Source organism: Quercus suber, unplaced genomic scaffold, assembly GCF_002906115.3.
Source record: "Quercus suber isolate HL8 unplaced genomic scaffold, Cork oak 2.0 scaffold_71, whole genome shotgun sequence".
NCBI lineage: Eukaryota > Viridiplantae > Streptophyta > Magnoliopsida > Fagales > Fagaceae > Quercus > Quercus suber.
This window is the reverse complement of record NW_027069536.1, coordinates 669,610-684,059: the sequence shown is the minus strand read 5'-3', so window position 1 is coordinate 684,059 and position 14,450 is coordinate 669,610. Positions and strand designations below refer to the sequence as shown.

The 14,450-nt window shown below is 32.7% G+C and overlaps 2 protein-coding genes across 5 annotated transcripts in view; both read left to right on the top strand.

The window, feature by feature from the left end:
* LOC111997175 (MDIS1-interacting receptor like kinase 2-like) overlaps positions 1 to 14,450 on the top strand; it is a 90,931-nt gene that overhangs the window by 19,514 nt on the left and 56,967 nt on the right. The window lies entirely within an intron of this gene.
* Positions 2,924 to 10,459, top strand: LOC111990121 (MDIS1-interacting receptor like kinase 2). 4 transcript variants are annotated; one of them, XM_024021911.2, is made up of 4 exons: positions 2,926 to 3,130; positions 5,656 to 7,116; positions 7,816 to 9,402; positions 9,965 to 10,459. In XM_024021911.2, exons 2-4 carry the CDS (start codon positions 6,777 to 6,779, stop codon positions 10,333 to 10,335), a joined length of 2,298 nt encoding a protein of 765 aa, XP_023877679.2. In that variant the 5' UTR covers positions 2,926 to 3,130; positions 5,656 to 6,776; the 3' UTR covers positions 10,336 to 10,459. The 4 variants fall into 4 exon arrangements, with proteins under 4 accessions (XP_023877678.2, XP_023877679.2, XP_023877680.2 ...); XM_024021912.2 differs by having other exon boundaries at positions 2,927 to 3,130; positions 5,656 to 7,020; XM_024021910.2 differs by having other exon boundaries at positions 2,924 to 3,130; positions 5,656 to 9,402.

Here is a 14,450-nt window from a genome sequence, read left to right as displayed (position 1 = left end):
TATTTAATTGAGGGTATTTTCGACTTTGCACTTCAATAGAGTATTCTATAAATCAAAAGATTCTATCAGATTTAATAGAGAGAGTAACTAACTGGAGGTATTTGCTCATTTTTGAAACATAGAGGGAAAAATTGATTGGTTTCAAACATAAATGAGAGAAATGAGAACTCCAAATATAAAGAGGGAAAGTTTTTTTTCCTCTATATTTTTTGAATGTTATGACTAAATTGCCCTTGGAATAAATGGGTTATATATGCTTTTTTTTTTTGTTTGGGGGATGGGTGGGGGGTGTGGTGGAAACAGCTTATTTAAACATAGTACCATAAAGGAGTATTTATCCGTTTGGGGAAAAAAAATGATGAAGGGCTTAATAAGTGAAATTTAAATATATATATATATATATATATATATATATATATATTTTTTTTTTTTTTTTTTTTTGCTAAACAGTAACGAAAGAACATGTTCCAACTTTTTAGACATCATTACATATTTACATCTTTTTTTTTTTTTTTTTTGCTGAATACATATTTACATCTATTGTTTTAATGGAAAAAGATAAAAGAATTAACGCATACGAATATCTCTAACACTCTAAATATAAAATTAAAAAAAGGCATGGACAATATACATTGTTTGTCTAAACTTTATAACTAATTATAATGAAGTAAAATGGGCGTGTTAGCCCAAAAGGAAAATATAAAAATAAAAATAAGGGATAATTACAACTATAAGCATCCACCACCACACACTCTTGGTGCGATGGTCACTCCACAAGTATAAATACTTGTGAGGCGTGAGTGAGGGGGGAAGGGCAAGGGCCGGGATTCAAGTTTCCAAGAGGAAGTTTGACACACATATACTTAGATTAGGTTATAGTAAAATTTTTATCTTGTATCAAAATAAAAAATAACTATAAAGGATCCACATAAATTATATGAACATATGCATCCTAAATTTCATAATTTTACAATTAACACCGTTTCAACATTAGAATGTACTTTCCACACCAAACTTTGATAGCATTAGAAATGTGCACCCTATACAATGAGACCATCAGTTTACGCCACTAACTTGGACTCTAATTCGATGGTGGGGGAAAATCGCAAACTATTCTTGAACCAAGATGTTGAATGAAATATTATGATTTTTAGGGTACACATTACAAATACTGTTTTAATTTATGGTGGATAGTTGCAATTAAAAATAAATGTTTACATGGGTATGTACAAAGAGCTACACTTGAGATTCACATGGTATCATACCAAATGCTGGATAAGTTAGATTCTTCTATTTTGCAGAGCTTGCATACACAATGGAAGTAAATGAGAAATGTGATGTTTATAGCTTTGGAGTGTTAACATTAGAAGTGATCATGGGAAATCATCCAGGAGACCTCATTTCATATCTTTCATCATCATTGTCATCATCAGCAACAACTTCAACCACCCACGATATACAAGTGAAGGATATTTTAGACCAACGTCTCAAACCTCCTAGAAATCAAGTCGCATTCAAATTGGTCTTGATTGCAAAGCTTGCATTGGCATGCTTGGCAACCAATCCAAAATCTAGGCCAACCATGCAAGAGGTTTCCAAGAAGCTATCTATTGAAAAAGCACCTACATTAGAGGTGGTTGACATGCTTACCTGGAGTTTGCGATTTAACAATGCTTAATGTAGTAATTATGTGGATCTTTTCTCTCTCTCTCTCTCTCTCTCTCTCTCTCTTGGGGGGGGGGGGGGTGTTGGAATCTATTAAAGTTAAATAATAGTGCTTGTTGGAAATTTTTGTGTCTTCTAATGTAATTGCAATCCTTTTTTGTGTTCATTTTATTTAAGTTGGGAAAATTTTGTGTCAATGTTTCTAATGTAATTGCAATATTTTTTTGTGTTCATTTTTTTTTAAGTTGTAATTGGATCGAGTCTTTGGGGATGAAGAGATGAAAGAAGAAGTTCAAAGTGCTACATTGACGAACTTGGTCAAGCAAATTTTATCGCAACAGGTGAAAAGACAAGCAAGTTTATCGTGATTTGAAATTCAGTAACATATAGAGCAATGTTGCTTGAGCGAGATTTGCAAAAACTTTCTATATCAAGTTTTCCCGTCTATTCTAGCAGTCAACCAACCCTTAATTGTATTCAATATAAGAACGACAATAAAACCTATATTTATTTAGCAAATTTTGAGAATTCCAAAACCTGATTGAGTGAGTATTCTTTCTAGCCTTATACACCTTCACACCCATCAAACATATCTACTATTGAGAGGAGATCACCATCCAAATAGCAAGTGCAACATACAAAGTTATGTAAATTATTTGAATCATAATGTTCATTGAATTTGCTATTGTTTTAGAACAATTTTGTACGTTGAACGTGTGAAAGTTTGAAGCATTTTCGAAAAATTGTGTACTTCAAATGTACATTATTATGTAAATTTTTTGAGTAATAATGTTAGTTGTGCACCATTGTTAGAGCATTTCCAGCAGGTTTCCAAATTTTTGTATTGTTTGAAGAGTGAACAGTTTATTTTACCTTTTGCCTACCTACTTTTTCAAATACACTTTCCAACAGACTCTCTATTATTTTCTTTATTCCATTTAAATATTATTTCTTCATTCTTTCTTTAATATTTCTTTTTCAATCTTCTTTCATTCATCTAATTTTAATGAGAAATGCTACATTATTAACATTTTACAATATTTTCACAATAAATTATATGTGGTAAGTTATTACTAATTATAATTCGAACACATCACTTAATTTTTTTTTTCATCAGTATTAGTTAGTAATAACTCACCACTTAAGTTTTATTGTGAAAATATTATGAAAATATTGTTGTAGCATTTCTCAATTTTAATTTCTTATACTTTATTTTATTTTTTCCTTATCACTTTTTTTCATCCACACATTTCTTTTCTTTTCTTTTTTCCTCTTTTTTTCTCCTCCACACCTTTCCCTTATCTCTGTCTTCTCTAGCACTTTCTCTGGAGCTCTAGGAGCACTTTTCTTTTTTTCTTTTCTTCTCTAGCAGCACTTCGGCTGGAGCTCTCTCTCACACATGAAGATCGTTCGCTTGTCCTTCTCCCACCACCGCATATCCTCCTCCCCACCAAGGCTCAGATGGGTCAGTTTTGCATTTTTTTTTCTAACTTGATTAGATTTAAAATTGTGATTTGAGTTTGTATTTTGATTGAGACTGAGTTTAGAGATGTTTGAGAGAAAAGATCAAGAATAGTTCTATTGTTACCATTGTGATTATAGAGTGAAAATTAAAAAATTTAATTGGTTGTGATTATTGAGATTGAATTAATTCTTTTGCCCATGAATAGGTCTCTCTCTTTTCTTTTTTCTTTTTTTTTTCCCTGATTTCATTTGGTTTATGAGAAAAATTGTTTTCGTGTTTGGATTGTATTCTGCGTTTTGTAGCCGTTGAGATAAAGAAGAGAGAAAGAGAGTGTGGAAGAAAGAGAAAGGGAGGAAAGAGAAAAAAGTCATTTTTTATTCAACCGGGTATTATTTTAAGGGAGAATATTGTTTAGAGTTACTACAGTGCTCTCCATGCCTGGAGAGCTATTGTAACAAATCTATAAAAAAAAAAAAATGGAGATGCCGAGTCCGTTGGAGGGGTGATTTTGCGTGAGCAGTGGCTTTTGCTCTCCAAAATTTAAAGAAGGCTAGCCTGTTGGAAATGCTCTTAGTTGTGCAACCATAATTACTGTAATGTTTTTGTATCCAAGCCTCTATCAAGGTCTTTATGGTTTCCCACATTCCAATAAAAACATCCTATTCTATTAGAAATAGGATGGACATAAAGCGGCAACTTTTTCTTTATATAAAGTTGTGGTATGTGTGGTGTAGGGATGGCAATTGGGTGAGGCGAGGCCGAAGGATAGGGTCTTCACTCTTGCTCTGCATGGTATAGTCTTGCCCCATCCTCGCCTTGTCCTGCATGACGGAGAAAATTTTCTTGTCCAATCCCCGCTCTTTAGAGTCCCGTGAAGCCCCGCCTCACCCTATAAACTCTAGTATTTGTTAATTTGCCCCACAACTATTACAATTTTTTTAATAAGACCTGTTTCATTAATAAAAATATACTTAAAATTACAACTAAATTTATCACATCGAATCAAACTAATTTTTAGCAAAAACTAAATAATATTATATAAGTGTTTAACAAGACAATATTACTACAAAAATCTCATAGTATAATAAATAACAAAATAGAGGTAGATAAAGACATTGGGTAGAAATAAATAAGCTAATATTGATATGTTTGTTTAAATAATAGGATTTTGGGATATGAAAAACTTATAATTGTAACCTTTATCAATGCATAGAGAGGACGGGGAGGGGAGGGGCAGGGTGGGGCGAGGCAAGGCGGGTCTAAAAAGTCTAAACCCATTCCTACACTGCCCCATGGTGCAAGGCTAAAATCTCACACCATCGCCGCCCCACCACCTTTACAAGGTAGGGAAAACAATCACGGGGAGAAGCAGGGAGGGACAAGTCAAGCGGGGCAGGGCAAAATTGTCATCTCTGTTATGGTGTTATGTGAGCAGTGCAAGCTGCAAGAGAGTCCAATGCAGAGAGAGAGAGAGAGAGAGAGACCTTTTTTTTCCTATCCAAGACATACACAAGAATGATAAATTGGTGGCTACTACACAACATAGAGTTAAGGCAAATATTACTACTTCATTGGATTCTCATTTTTATATTTTCCCAACTTATTATGAGCTCAATTTTTAGGCATAAAATTGGGTGTTGTAATATCTAATTTATTATAGGTATGGATCAATCTTGTCCGCATAAATTTGCCATGTTGTTGTGAACATTTTTTCTTGGTGCTTATGTAAATTCTTTAATTTCATCATTACTTAAACATTATTTAATTTAATTCACACGCTGGGACGGAAAACGAAAAATTCAATAGCATACTTTTTAGATTATAGACTTGGCATTGTTGCTTGTATTTTTTTTTAGTAAACAGTAATACTTATTAGAACACATACGAAAATAATAATACTAGTGTTTTAAACCGGGTTTATAACCCCAATCTACAACTACAAATGTTAGGTTATTTTGTAGTTGTACTTTGCTTAGTAACTGCTTATTGAATTGATTAGAAGTAGCCCAACCTAAATTTTATGAAAGTTTTGATCTTCCGATAACCATGCTTGTTAATATAAACGGAGTATATCCAATTTGGCAAGTTACGGCTCTTGGGCCTCCTCCGAAGGGAAGAAAAATATATAGTGGTATGGGCTCTTCAAATCTACTTGGATTGAAACTGAGAGGATCTTGAAAATCATCATTATAATGGGTTCCATATGTTGTCCACACTACCTGCAAAGAACCACAAACCCAATGTCAATTATTTCGTAATGGGAAATTTAAACATTTTATCTTGTTAATTTTGTCTTATTTTCATTATGACTCAAGTTTTTGTAATTCACCGATTTGTTAATGTCACATAGAAACTTGACTAGAATAGATTGAACCAACATGTATACACGTTCCACTGATAGGATGGTAATAATGGTTGTCATGGTTATTCTAGTTGTATGCCATAATTGGCATTCAAAAATCATGGTGTTGAAATAGTAGCATACTATATATGAAAGGAGGTAACTCCTCTGTTTTGATGTCCAGTGCTGGCAAGTTGTAGAATCTGAGGTGATCGAGGCACGGAAGTGTTAGGCGGGTTGTAAGAGAATTTGCGTTATTTCGATAATGGGTCATGAAATTTCGATTTTTTGTTTTCTTAATTCTCCTCATATTGTTTGAAGAAATGCTTGAACCAAACTTTCCGTCATTTGTTATCAGGAACTTTGGCAATGATGTACCTAAAATATGAATCTTTTAATAAGGAATTGATTTTGTTGTGATTTGTGAATAAATGTGGAAGACAAAGCTTGCATAACTATATATTTTAATATTACTATCCTTTGTTTGGCGTAAGCCTCATTTAAAATGAGTTTTTAAGACAATGCTTGAATGTGATTGCAAGAAAGATAGAAAAATTATCTGTCTGTTTCACTTTACGGCACATTGTTGAGCGTGGATTTCATGATATATTATGTTCAATTGGCATGTGCAAGATATGCGTGCACTGGTGAAATACTGCTTGCAAGATGATCCATATTTATGTTCTTGTCTTAGTTTGATTCGCAAAATGATAATTGAAAACCAACCTTACCTAGGAAAAGTGGAAAACGTGGGGCCTAAGATGTTTGAAACCTTGGAAAATTATACACCTTTTCGATAGAAAGTCAAGCTCATGGTTGTTCCAATTCATACATCTAGGGAGGTACTGCTGAATCTAGGATATCATAGGCCACCAGGTTTGACTTCTGACTTTGAAGGGAAACTCGGTGCATTGATTCTTGATTGGTTGAAACAAAAAAATATAACACAAAAAAGTTTCCGTGGGGTGATTTAAATCAAGAAGATGGTATATTCGTTTTCAATATTATGTTCACCTGATAAACATGGACCTATTTTCTTTCCCAAGCTCAGTTAATAGGCGACAAAGAATGGGAAAAACATAAAGCAAAATAGAAGAAAACAAAAAGATAATGTAGAAGGAATCTTTTGAGCTAATCTCTGAGAAATGGAGCCCATGACAAATGAGTACTTCGAGCCTTTCATTCTCTTCTCTAATTCGTCCCTCTTCCTCTGAAGTTATGGCCACAAATAAATTTTCACAACTTAAGTTCCCAGCATCTTTGCTACACAAATAGCTCTCCAATTATATAGCTGCTTTACTAATCATGTTCAAATACATCATCCTCCTCATCTTTGCATCATTTTCTGCTTTGTTACTTCCATCTCCAGCAGCAACAACAGACGGACAAGAAGTAGAGGCGCTTCTAAAGTGGCAAGCAAGCCTTGACGACCAAAACCAGTCTCTCTTTTCTTCACGGGTTGGAAACAGCCCTTGCAATTGGAGTGGAATTTCTTGCAATGAGTTTAGAAGTGTCATACATATAAACCTCACAGGTTCTGGTTTAAAAGGTACTCTCCACGCTTTCAGCTTCTCGTTCTTCCCCAATCTCTTAGGTCTTAATCTCAGCAACAACTCACTATATGGAACTATTCCTTCATTCTTAGGTAACCTTTCTAAGCTCATCTACCTTGATTTGTCTTGCAATCAACTATTCGGAAGAATACCATCTGAAATAGGCCTAATGAGAACTCTACGAATAGTTTACTTATTTGAAAACAATATTAATGAATCCATTCCCTATGAAATAGGAATATTGAGCTCCCTCAATGAGCTAGCTTTGTTTAAGAACAATTTAACGGGTTCAGTACCTGCTTCAATAGGAAGTTTAGGAAATTTATCCACTCTTTTACTTAATAACAATGAACTTTCTGGAACAATCCCCCAAGAGATAGGAATGCTAAAATCTCTAAGCAGGCTTGATTTGTCAATAAACAATCTAACAGGATCAATCCCTACATCTATAGGAAACTTGGCAAACTTAACTGTTCTATTCCTTTTTAGCAATAGCTTTTATGGATCCATTCCTTCCGCTATAGGAAACTTGACCATTCTCACCAAGTTGCGCCTTATGGGAAATCAATTATCCGGACCCATCCCACGAGAATTTGGAAACCTCAAATTTCTCACCCATCTAGGATTGTTCATGAATAAACTGAATGGCTCCATTCCTGTAGAAATGAATAATCTTACATATTTGAAGTACTTGGTGTTTAGTAGCAACATGTTGTCTGGTTCTCTTCCACAACATATATGCATTGGTGGATCACTTGAATTATTCACAGCACATGACAATTATTTGACAGGCCCCATCCCTATAAGCTTAAGAAACTGCTCCAGCTTGTATAGATTAAGGCTTGAAAGAAACCAGCTGACAGGAAATATATCAGAACAGTTTGGGGTATATCCCAATTTGAACTACATTGACTTGAGTTATAACAATTTCTATGGAGAACTTTCTTCGAAGTGGGGTCAGTGCCAAAATTTACAGAGCCTGAAAATCTCCAACAATAGAATTTCAGGTGTAATACTTCCTCAGCTTGGGGGAATGATTCAGCTACATCTACTTGATCTCTCCTCTAATCATATAGCTGGAGAGATTCCAAGGGAGTTGGAAAGGCTAACATTATTGTTCAACCTTACACTAGCTAATAATGAACTTCTAGGTAGAGTACCACCAGAAATTGGAAATCTGTCCAATTTAAGAATTCTTAATCTGGCTGCAAACAATCTAACTGGATCAATTCCTGGGCAGTTAGAGGCATGCTCCAAGTTACAGCACTTAAATTTGAGCAAAAATAGATTTAGAGAGAGTATTCCCTATGAAATTGGCAACATATACTCTCTTCAAAATCTTGATCTCAGTCAGAATTTACTTATGGGAGAGATACCACCACAGCTTGGAAATTTGGAAAACTTGGAAACATTGAATCTTTCTCATAATGAGCTCTCCGGTTCCATCTCATCGACTTTTGCTGATTTGTCAAGTTTGACAAATATTGATATGTCTTACAATCAGTTGGAGGGCCCTCTCCCCAACAGCAAACCATTCCTTGAGGCTCCAATTGACGGGTTCATTAATAATAAAGACCTGTGTGGAAACGCTACAGGTTTGAATGCTTGCCCCTCAACAATCAGTAACGGCCCTAATGGCAAAGAGAGTAGAAAAGTTGTGGTTTTGATTTTAGTCCCTTCTTTTGGTGCCCTGCTTCTTATTTTCAGTGTAGTTGGGTTTCTTTATGTTCTTCTCAACTGCCGAAGGGTGAGGAACAATCAGAACAGTCCAAGAGAAGCACGGAATGATAATATGTTCACCATTTGGAGCTATGATGGGAAAATGGTGTATGAAAACATCATTGATGCAACAGAAGAGTTTGACCCCAAATATTGTATTGGAGTAGGAGGGTATGGAAGTGTTTATAAAGCTGAACTGCCAACAGGTCAGGTAATTGCAGTGAAGAAATTTCACCCATTAGAGGATGAAGGAATTGCCAATCTAGATAGTTTTGAGAATGAGATTCGTGCATTGACAGAAATTCGACATTGCAACATTGTAAGGCTTTATGGGTTTTGTTCACATTTGCGACACTCATTTTTGCTTTATGAGTTCTTGGAAGGGGGAAGCTTGCAAAAGAAACTTACCAACAAGGAAGAGGCAACAGAATTTGGATGGATTAAGAGGATAAACATTGTTAAAGGTGTGGCTGAAGGTTTATCCTATATGCACCATGACTGCTCACCTCCAATAGTTCATCGAGACATATCATGCAAGAACATCTTGTTGGACTTAGAACACAATGCTCACATCTCAGATTTTGGCACAGCTAAAGTTTTGAAACCAGACTCATCCAATTGGTCTTTATTTACTGGCACGTTTGGATATGCTGCTCCAGGTAGTTTTTTCTATTGGCATGGCTGATCTCCTAGCAGCCCATGCGCATTTCATTTGTTTTACTGCTAATCATTGTTTTTGGAGGTATAGTGAGCTTATCATCTCATTAATGTAAAAGAACCTATGAATTTATAAAAAGTTCAAAGATAAAGCCATGTACATGATTGAAATTAGACATGTACATGATTTAGATAAAAGATCAATGAACTTTATAAAAAGTTCAGAGATAAAGCCCGTATTGAAATAATCTCAGATCCTTTTAAAAAAAATAAAAATGTAAAGCAGCATCACAATTGTTTTGGCAAAAAGAAGACCATGGTTGGGTTTAAATGTAGGTGCTTTGTTCCCTAGATTTGCATGGTGCAGGAATATAGGTACCACCATTTTAGTCCAAAAGATGAGGAAAACTGTTGCTGAGATAAATTTTTTATTTTCAACTTATCCACCGTCATTATAAATGAAGAAGTTAAAGGAATGCAATCCTACAATAAACATATATAGCAACTAGAGGTTACCTTCTAACCATACTCGAAATGGATGAGCTGATTTCTTTGGTTTTGCAGAACTTGCATATTCGATGGAGGTGAATGAGAAATGCGATGTTTATAGCTTTGGAGTGGTGACGTTGGAAGTGATCATGGGAAAGCATCCAGGAGATCTCATCTCACTTCTCTCATCATCATCGTCATCATCAGCAACAACTTCAACTGCCCATGGTATACTATTGAAGGATGTGTTGGATCAACGACTTGAACCTCCTAGAAATCAAGTCGCAAGGATAGTAGTGTCTGTTGCAAAGTTTGCATTTGCATGCCTGGAAACTAATCCTCAATCTCGTCCCACCATGCAGCAAATTTCCCGAGAGCTATCTATCCAAAGATCACCTCTGTCAGAGATGTTTGGCGAGATTACCTTGGGACAATTGTTGGTTTGATCATGCTCAAGTGTATTCCACTCTTTTTTTATTTTTATTGTACTGCATTAGGATGAGTTATGCAAATTAGAATATTGTTCGTTTGGATCAAATTTAAAAAAAAAAAAATTTAAAAACCTGTCAATATATGTTGAGATGATTAGTCTGGAATAAAATTGAATTGAATAACAAAACGAATTTGAGGTGATAATTAAATAAAAATTAACAAAAAGATTCATTAGTCTTTGGTCGGGAGATAGTCTTCATTGTATGTGTCATAATAATTGTTGTGCTTGTATCAGTGGAGGAGCCAATAAATTTTTCTAGGGGGGCCAAACTAACTATAACAAAATTCTTGTGTGTGTACATATATATATATATATATATTCATGTCCTAATCTCTAACCAAGTTTTAAGGTTTAAATCTTTGAGCATTTTTAGGGGTTCAAAAAGTTTTAACATTTTTGATAAAGGATTAAGAGTACTTTTTATTTATTAATATTCATTAAGTGTGAAAAATTTCCACTTTAATTACTCATATTTTGAAATATAAACTATTAAAATTTATAAATTACTTATATAGCAATTTTTAGTTTTTACAAAAGAAAGTGTTAACAGTGAAGTGTATGCAATCAAACGAAATTAAACAAGTAAATTGATTATCTCTCAAAACCTCAACATAATAGTTACACATATTACAATTATCAAAACCTAATATAAAATAAAGTAATAGAACATGAAGAGATTCAGCTGTAAAAGTAAAACATAAATGGTTACAAAACATATACACATGTAACACAACTTGGTTAACAAAACACTTTACACAAAAAATAAAATAATAGAAAAATTAATATCATCAAAACATTTAAGTGCAAGCAAGCTGTAAAGTACAAACCAAACAGTTATCAAATTCTTTTTGTGGAATTTCACACTTTCACATATGCACACACGGTTTTATATACAAACAAAACCAGAGAGTTGATTGATGAGAGCGAGAGAGAGATAGCTTAGCAAAAAGAGAGAGAGAGAGTGAGAGAGACAGAACAAACTGCTATTACTGATTTAAACGGAGGTGGGCTGGAACTCAAAATGGTGACCACCGTGTAAGGATTTTCTCTTTATTAGGAATTCTTCTGATTTACATGGAAGAGGAGTCCTTGAAACGAAGGTGTTTTACAGTTTTTTTTTTCTTTTTTTCTAAATGGCTGATTTAGGAATTTACTAAAAAGTTGTTTTGTGATTTGTGTTTGGATAGATATGGGCCAGATTTTTTTTTTTTTTTTTTTCCTTTTTTAAAAACCTGTCAATATATGTTGAGATGATTAGTCTGGAATAAAATTGAATTGAATAACAAAACGAATTTGAGGTGATAATTAAATAAAAATTAACAAAAAGATTCATTAGTCTTTGGTCGGGAGATAGTCTTCATTGTATGTGTCATAATAATTGTTGTGCTTGTATCAGTGGAGGAGCCAATAAATTTTTCTAGGGGGGCCAAACTAACTATAACAAAATTCTTGTGTGTGTACATATATATATATATATATATTCATGTCCTAATCTCTAACCAAGTTTTAAGGTTTAAATCTTTGAGCATTTTTAGGGGTTCAAAAAGTTTTAACATTTTTGATAAAGGATTAAGAGTACTTTTTATTTATTAATATTCATTAAGTGTGAAAAATTTCCACTTTAATTACTCATATTTTGAAATATAAACTATTAAAATTTATAAATTACTTATATAGCAATTTTTAGTTTTTACAAAAGAAAGTGTTAACAGTGAAGTGTATGCAATTAAACGAAATTAAACAAGTAAATTGAATTCATCTTTATCTCTCAAAACCTCAACATAATAGTTACACATATTACAATTATCAAAACCTAATATAAAATAAAGTAATAGAACATGAAGAGATTCAGCTGTAAAAGTAAAACATAAATGGTTACAAAACATATACACATGTAACACAACTTGGTTAACAAAACACTTTACACAAAAAATAAAATAATAGAAAAATTAATATCATCAAAACATTTAAGTGCAAGCAAGCTGTAAAGTACAAACCAAACAGTTATCAAATTCTTTTTGTGGAATTTCACACTTTCACATATGCACACACGGTTTTATATACAAACAAAACCAGAGAGTTGATTGATGAGAGCGAGAGAGAGATAGCTTAGCAAAAAGAGAGAGAGAGAGTGAGAGAGACAGAACAAACTGCTATTACTGATTTAAACGGAGGTGGGCTGGAACTCAAAATGGTGACCACCGTGTAAGGATTTTCTCTTTATTAGGAATTCTTCTGATTTACATGGAAGAGGAGTCCTTGAAACGAAGGTGTTTTACAGTTTTTTTTTTCTTTTTTTCTAAATGGCTGATTTAGGAATTTACTAAAAAGTTGTTTTGTGATTTGTGTTTGGATAGATATGGGCCAGATTTTTTTTTTTTTTTTTTTCCTTTTATTTGGGTTTTTTCTAAATCAATTTGAAATTTGAGCCCAAATGAATTTTAAGGGACAACTAAACAATTTTGGGAGAAAACTAACTAAACGAATAGTACATTTTACGACAACTGCGGATGGTTCTGTAACTTCTGTCAGTAAGGTTGGGCATTTCGTCTATATAGGTTCGAGTCTCCCCGTCAGCTAAGCGTAACTTAGTTAACTCTCATTTTTGTTTAAAAAAAAAAAATAACAATAATAAATAAATAATATATTTTTCATTCTCAAAATCTCCGAGAGAAATGTATAACTTAGTGTTTACTAAGCATAATTTTTTGTTGAGTAATGCTATAACAACAAACTATTTTATAATATTTTTATAAATTATTAATATGACTAACTTATTATTGGTATTCGTCTAGACTCATTATTAACATAACTTTTTTATTTACCAATAATTACTCATCATATTAGCAGTTTGTAAAAAATTTTGTGAAAAAATGGGTATCTTTAGTATTACTCTTTCTTGATTGGACAAAATTTAGTTACAAAATTAGTTGTAACCTTAGGCTATAACTTAGTGTTTATTACGTATAATCTTTTGTTAACGCTACAGCCAAAAACTATTTAAATTATAACATTTTTACAAATTGATGAGGCTAACTTCTTATTAGTTTTTATATAGGCTCACCATTAACATCACTTTTTCATTTACTAATAACTACTCACCACATTAGCAGTTTATAAAAAAAAAAAAAAATTGTAAAAAATATTTCTAGCATTACTTTTTCTTGTTTGGACAAAGTTTAACTACAAAATTAGTTGTTATCTTAAACTATAATCTTATTTAATATTTTTTTATTACAATTAAATTTTGACAAATTTACCATTGGATTATATTTCTGTTAAAATCTTTCGTGCTTGCAAAATTTCTATAAAATTAAAAAAAAAACAATAGTTATGTTATTAATAAATTGTTTAAATTGCAAGTTTTGTAATTTAAAATTATGCATAAAATATAAGCTTATAGATCATATAGTAAAAAATATCTGATTGGTATAAAATTTGGTATGTGTATTAAGAGTGTAAAGAATATGCAATCCAATAGTTAGATTTTCAAAATATTCAGTAAGATTAATTTTTTAAAGGAAGTTGTAGCATTCGGCTATAACTAATTTTGTAAATAAATTTTATCTTTCTTGTTTTTGTAATGCTATAAATAAGAATTTTACAAAGTTAGGGATGGCCTTCTGGCTCCACTAACGGTTGTATGTTCATACAATGATGTGATTTTAATATTCAAATATGGATACAAATAATTTCAAGAATTTTACTACAAGCTATAAAGACTATGCCTTGTCTTAGGCAATTAACCAAATAGTTGGTATGCACATTGAGAAACATATTCAAATGTGTAAAAATCTTCTCTTCTCCTCTCTCTCTCTCTCTCTCTCTCTATATATATATATATATATATATTTTTTTTTTTTTTTGGAAACTTAAATACCCACTTCTAATAACAGCTAAATATTAAACAAACCAAATGATAAAAAGAGAGAACCTATGATCAGGAATGTATTTTAATGTGATCAAAATTGTAATTTAAAGTACAATTTTGGTAATCTGTAATTGAGGAAAAGAACCTTTGGAGGAAAAAAAAAGAGTAAAAAACATGAAAAATCCACGAAAAGAGTA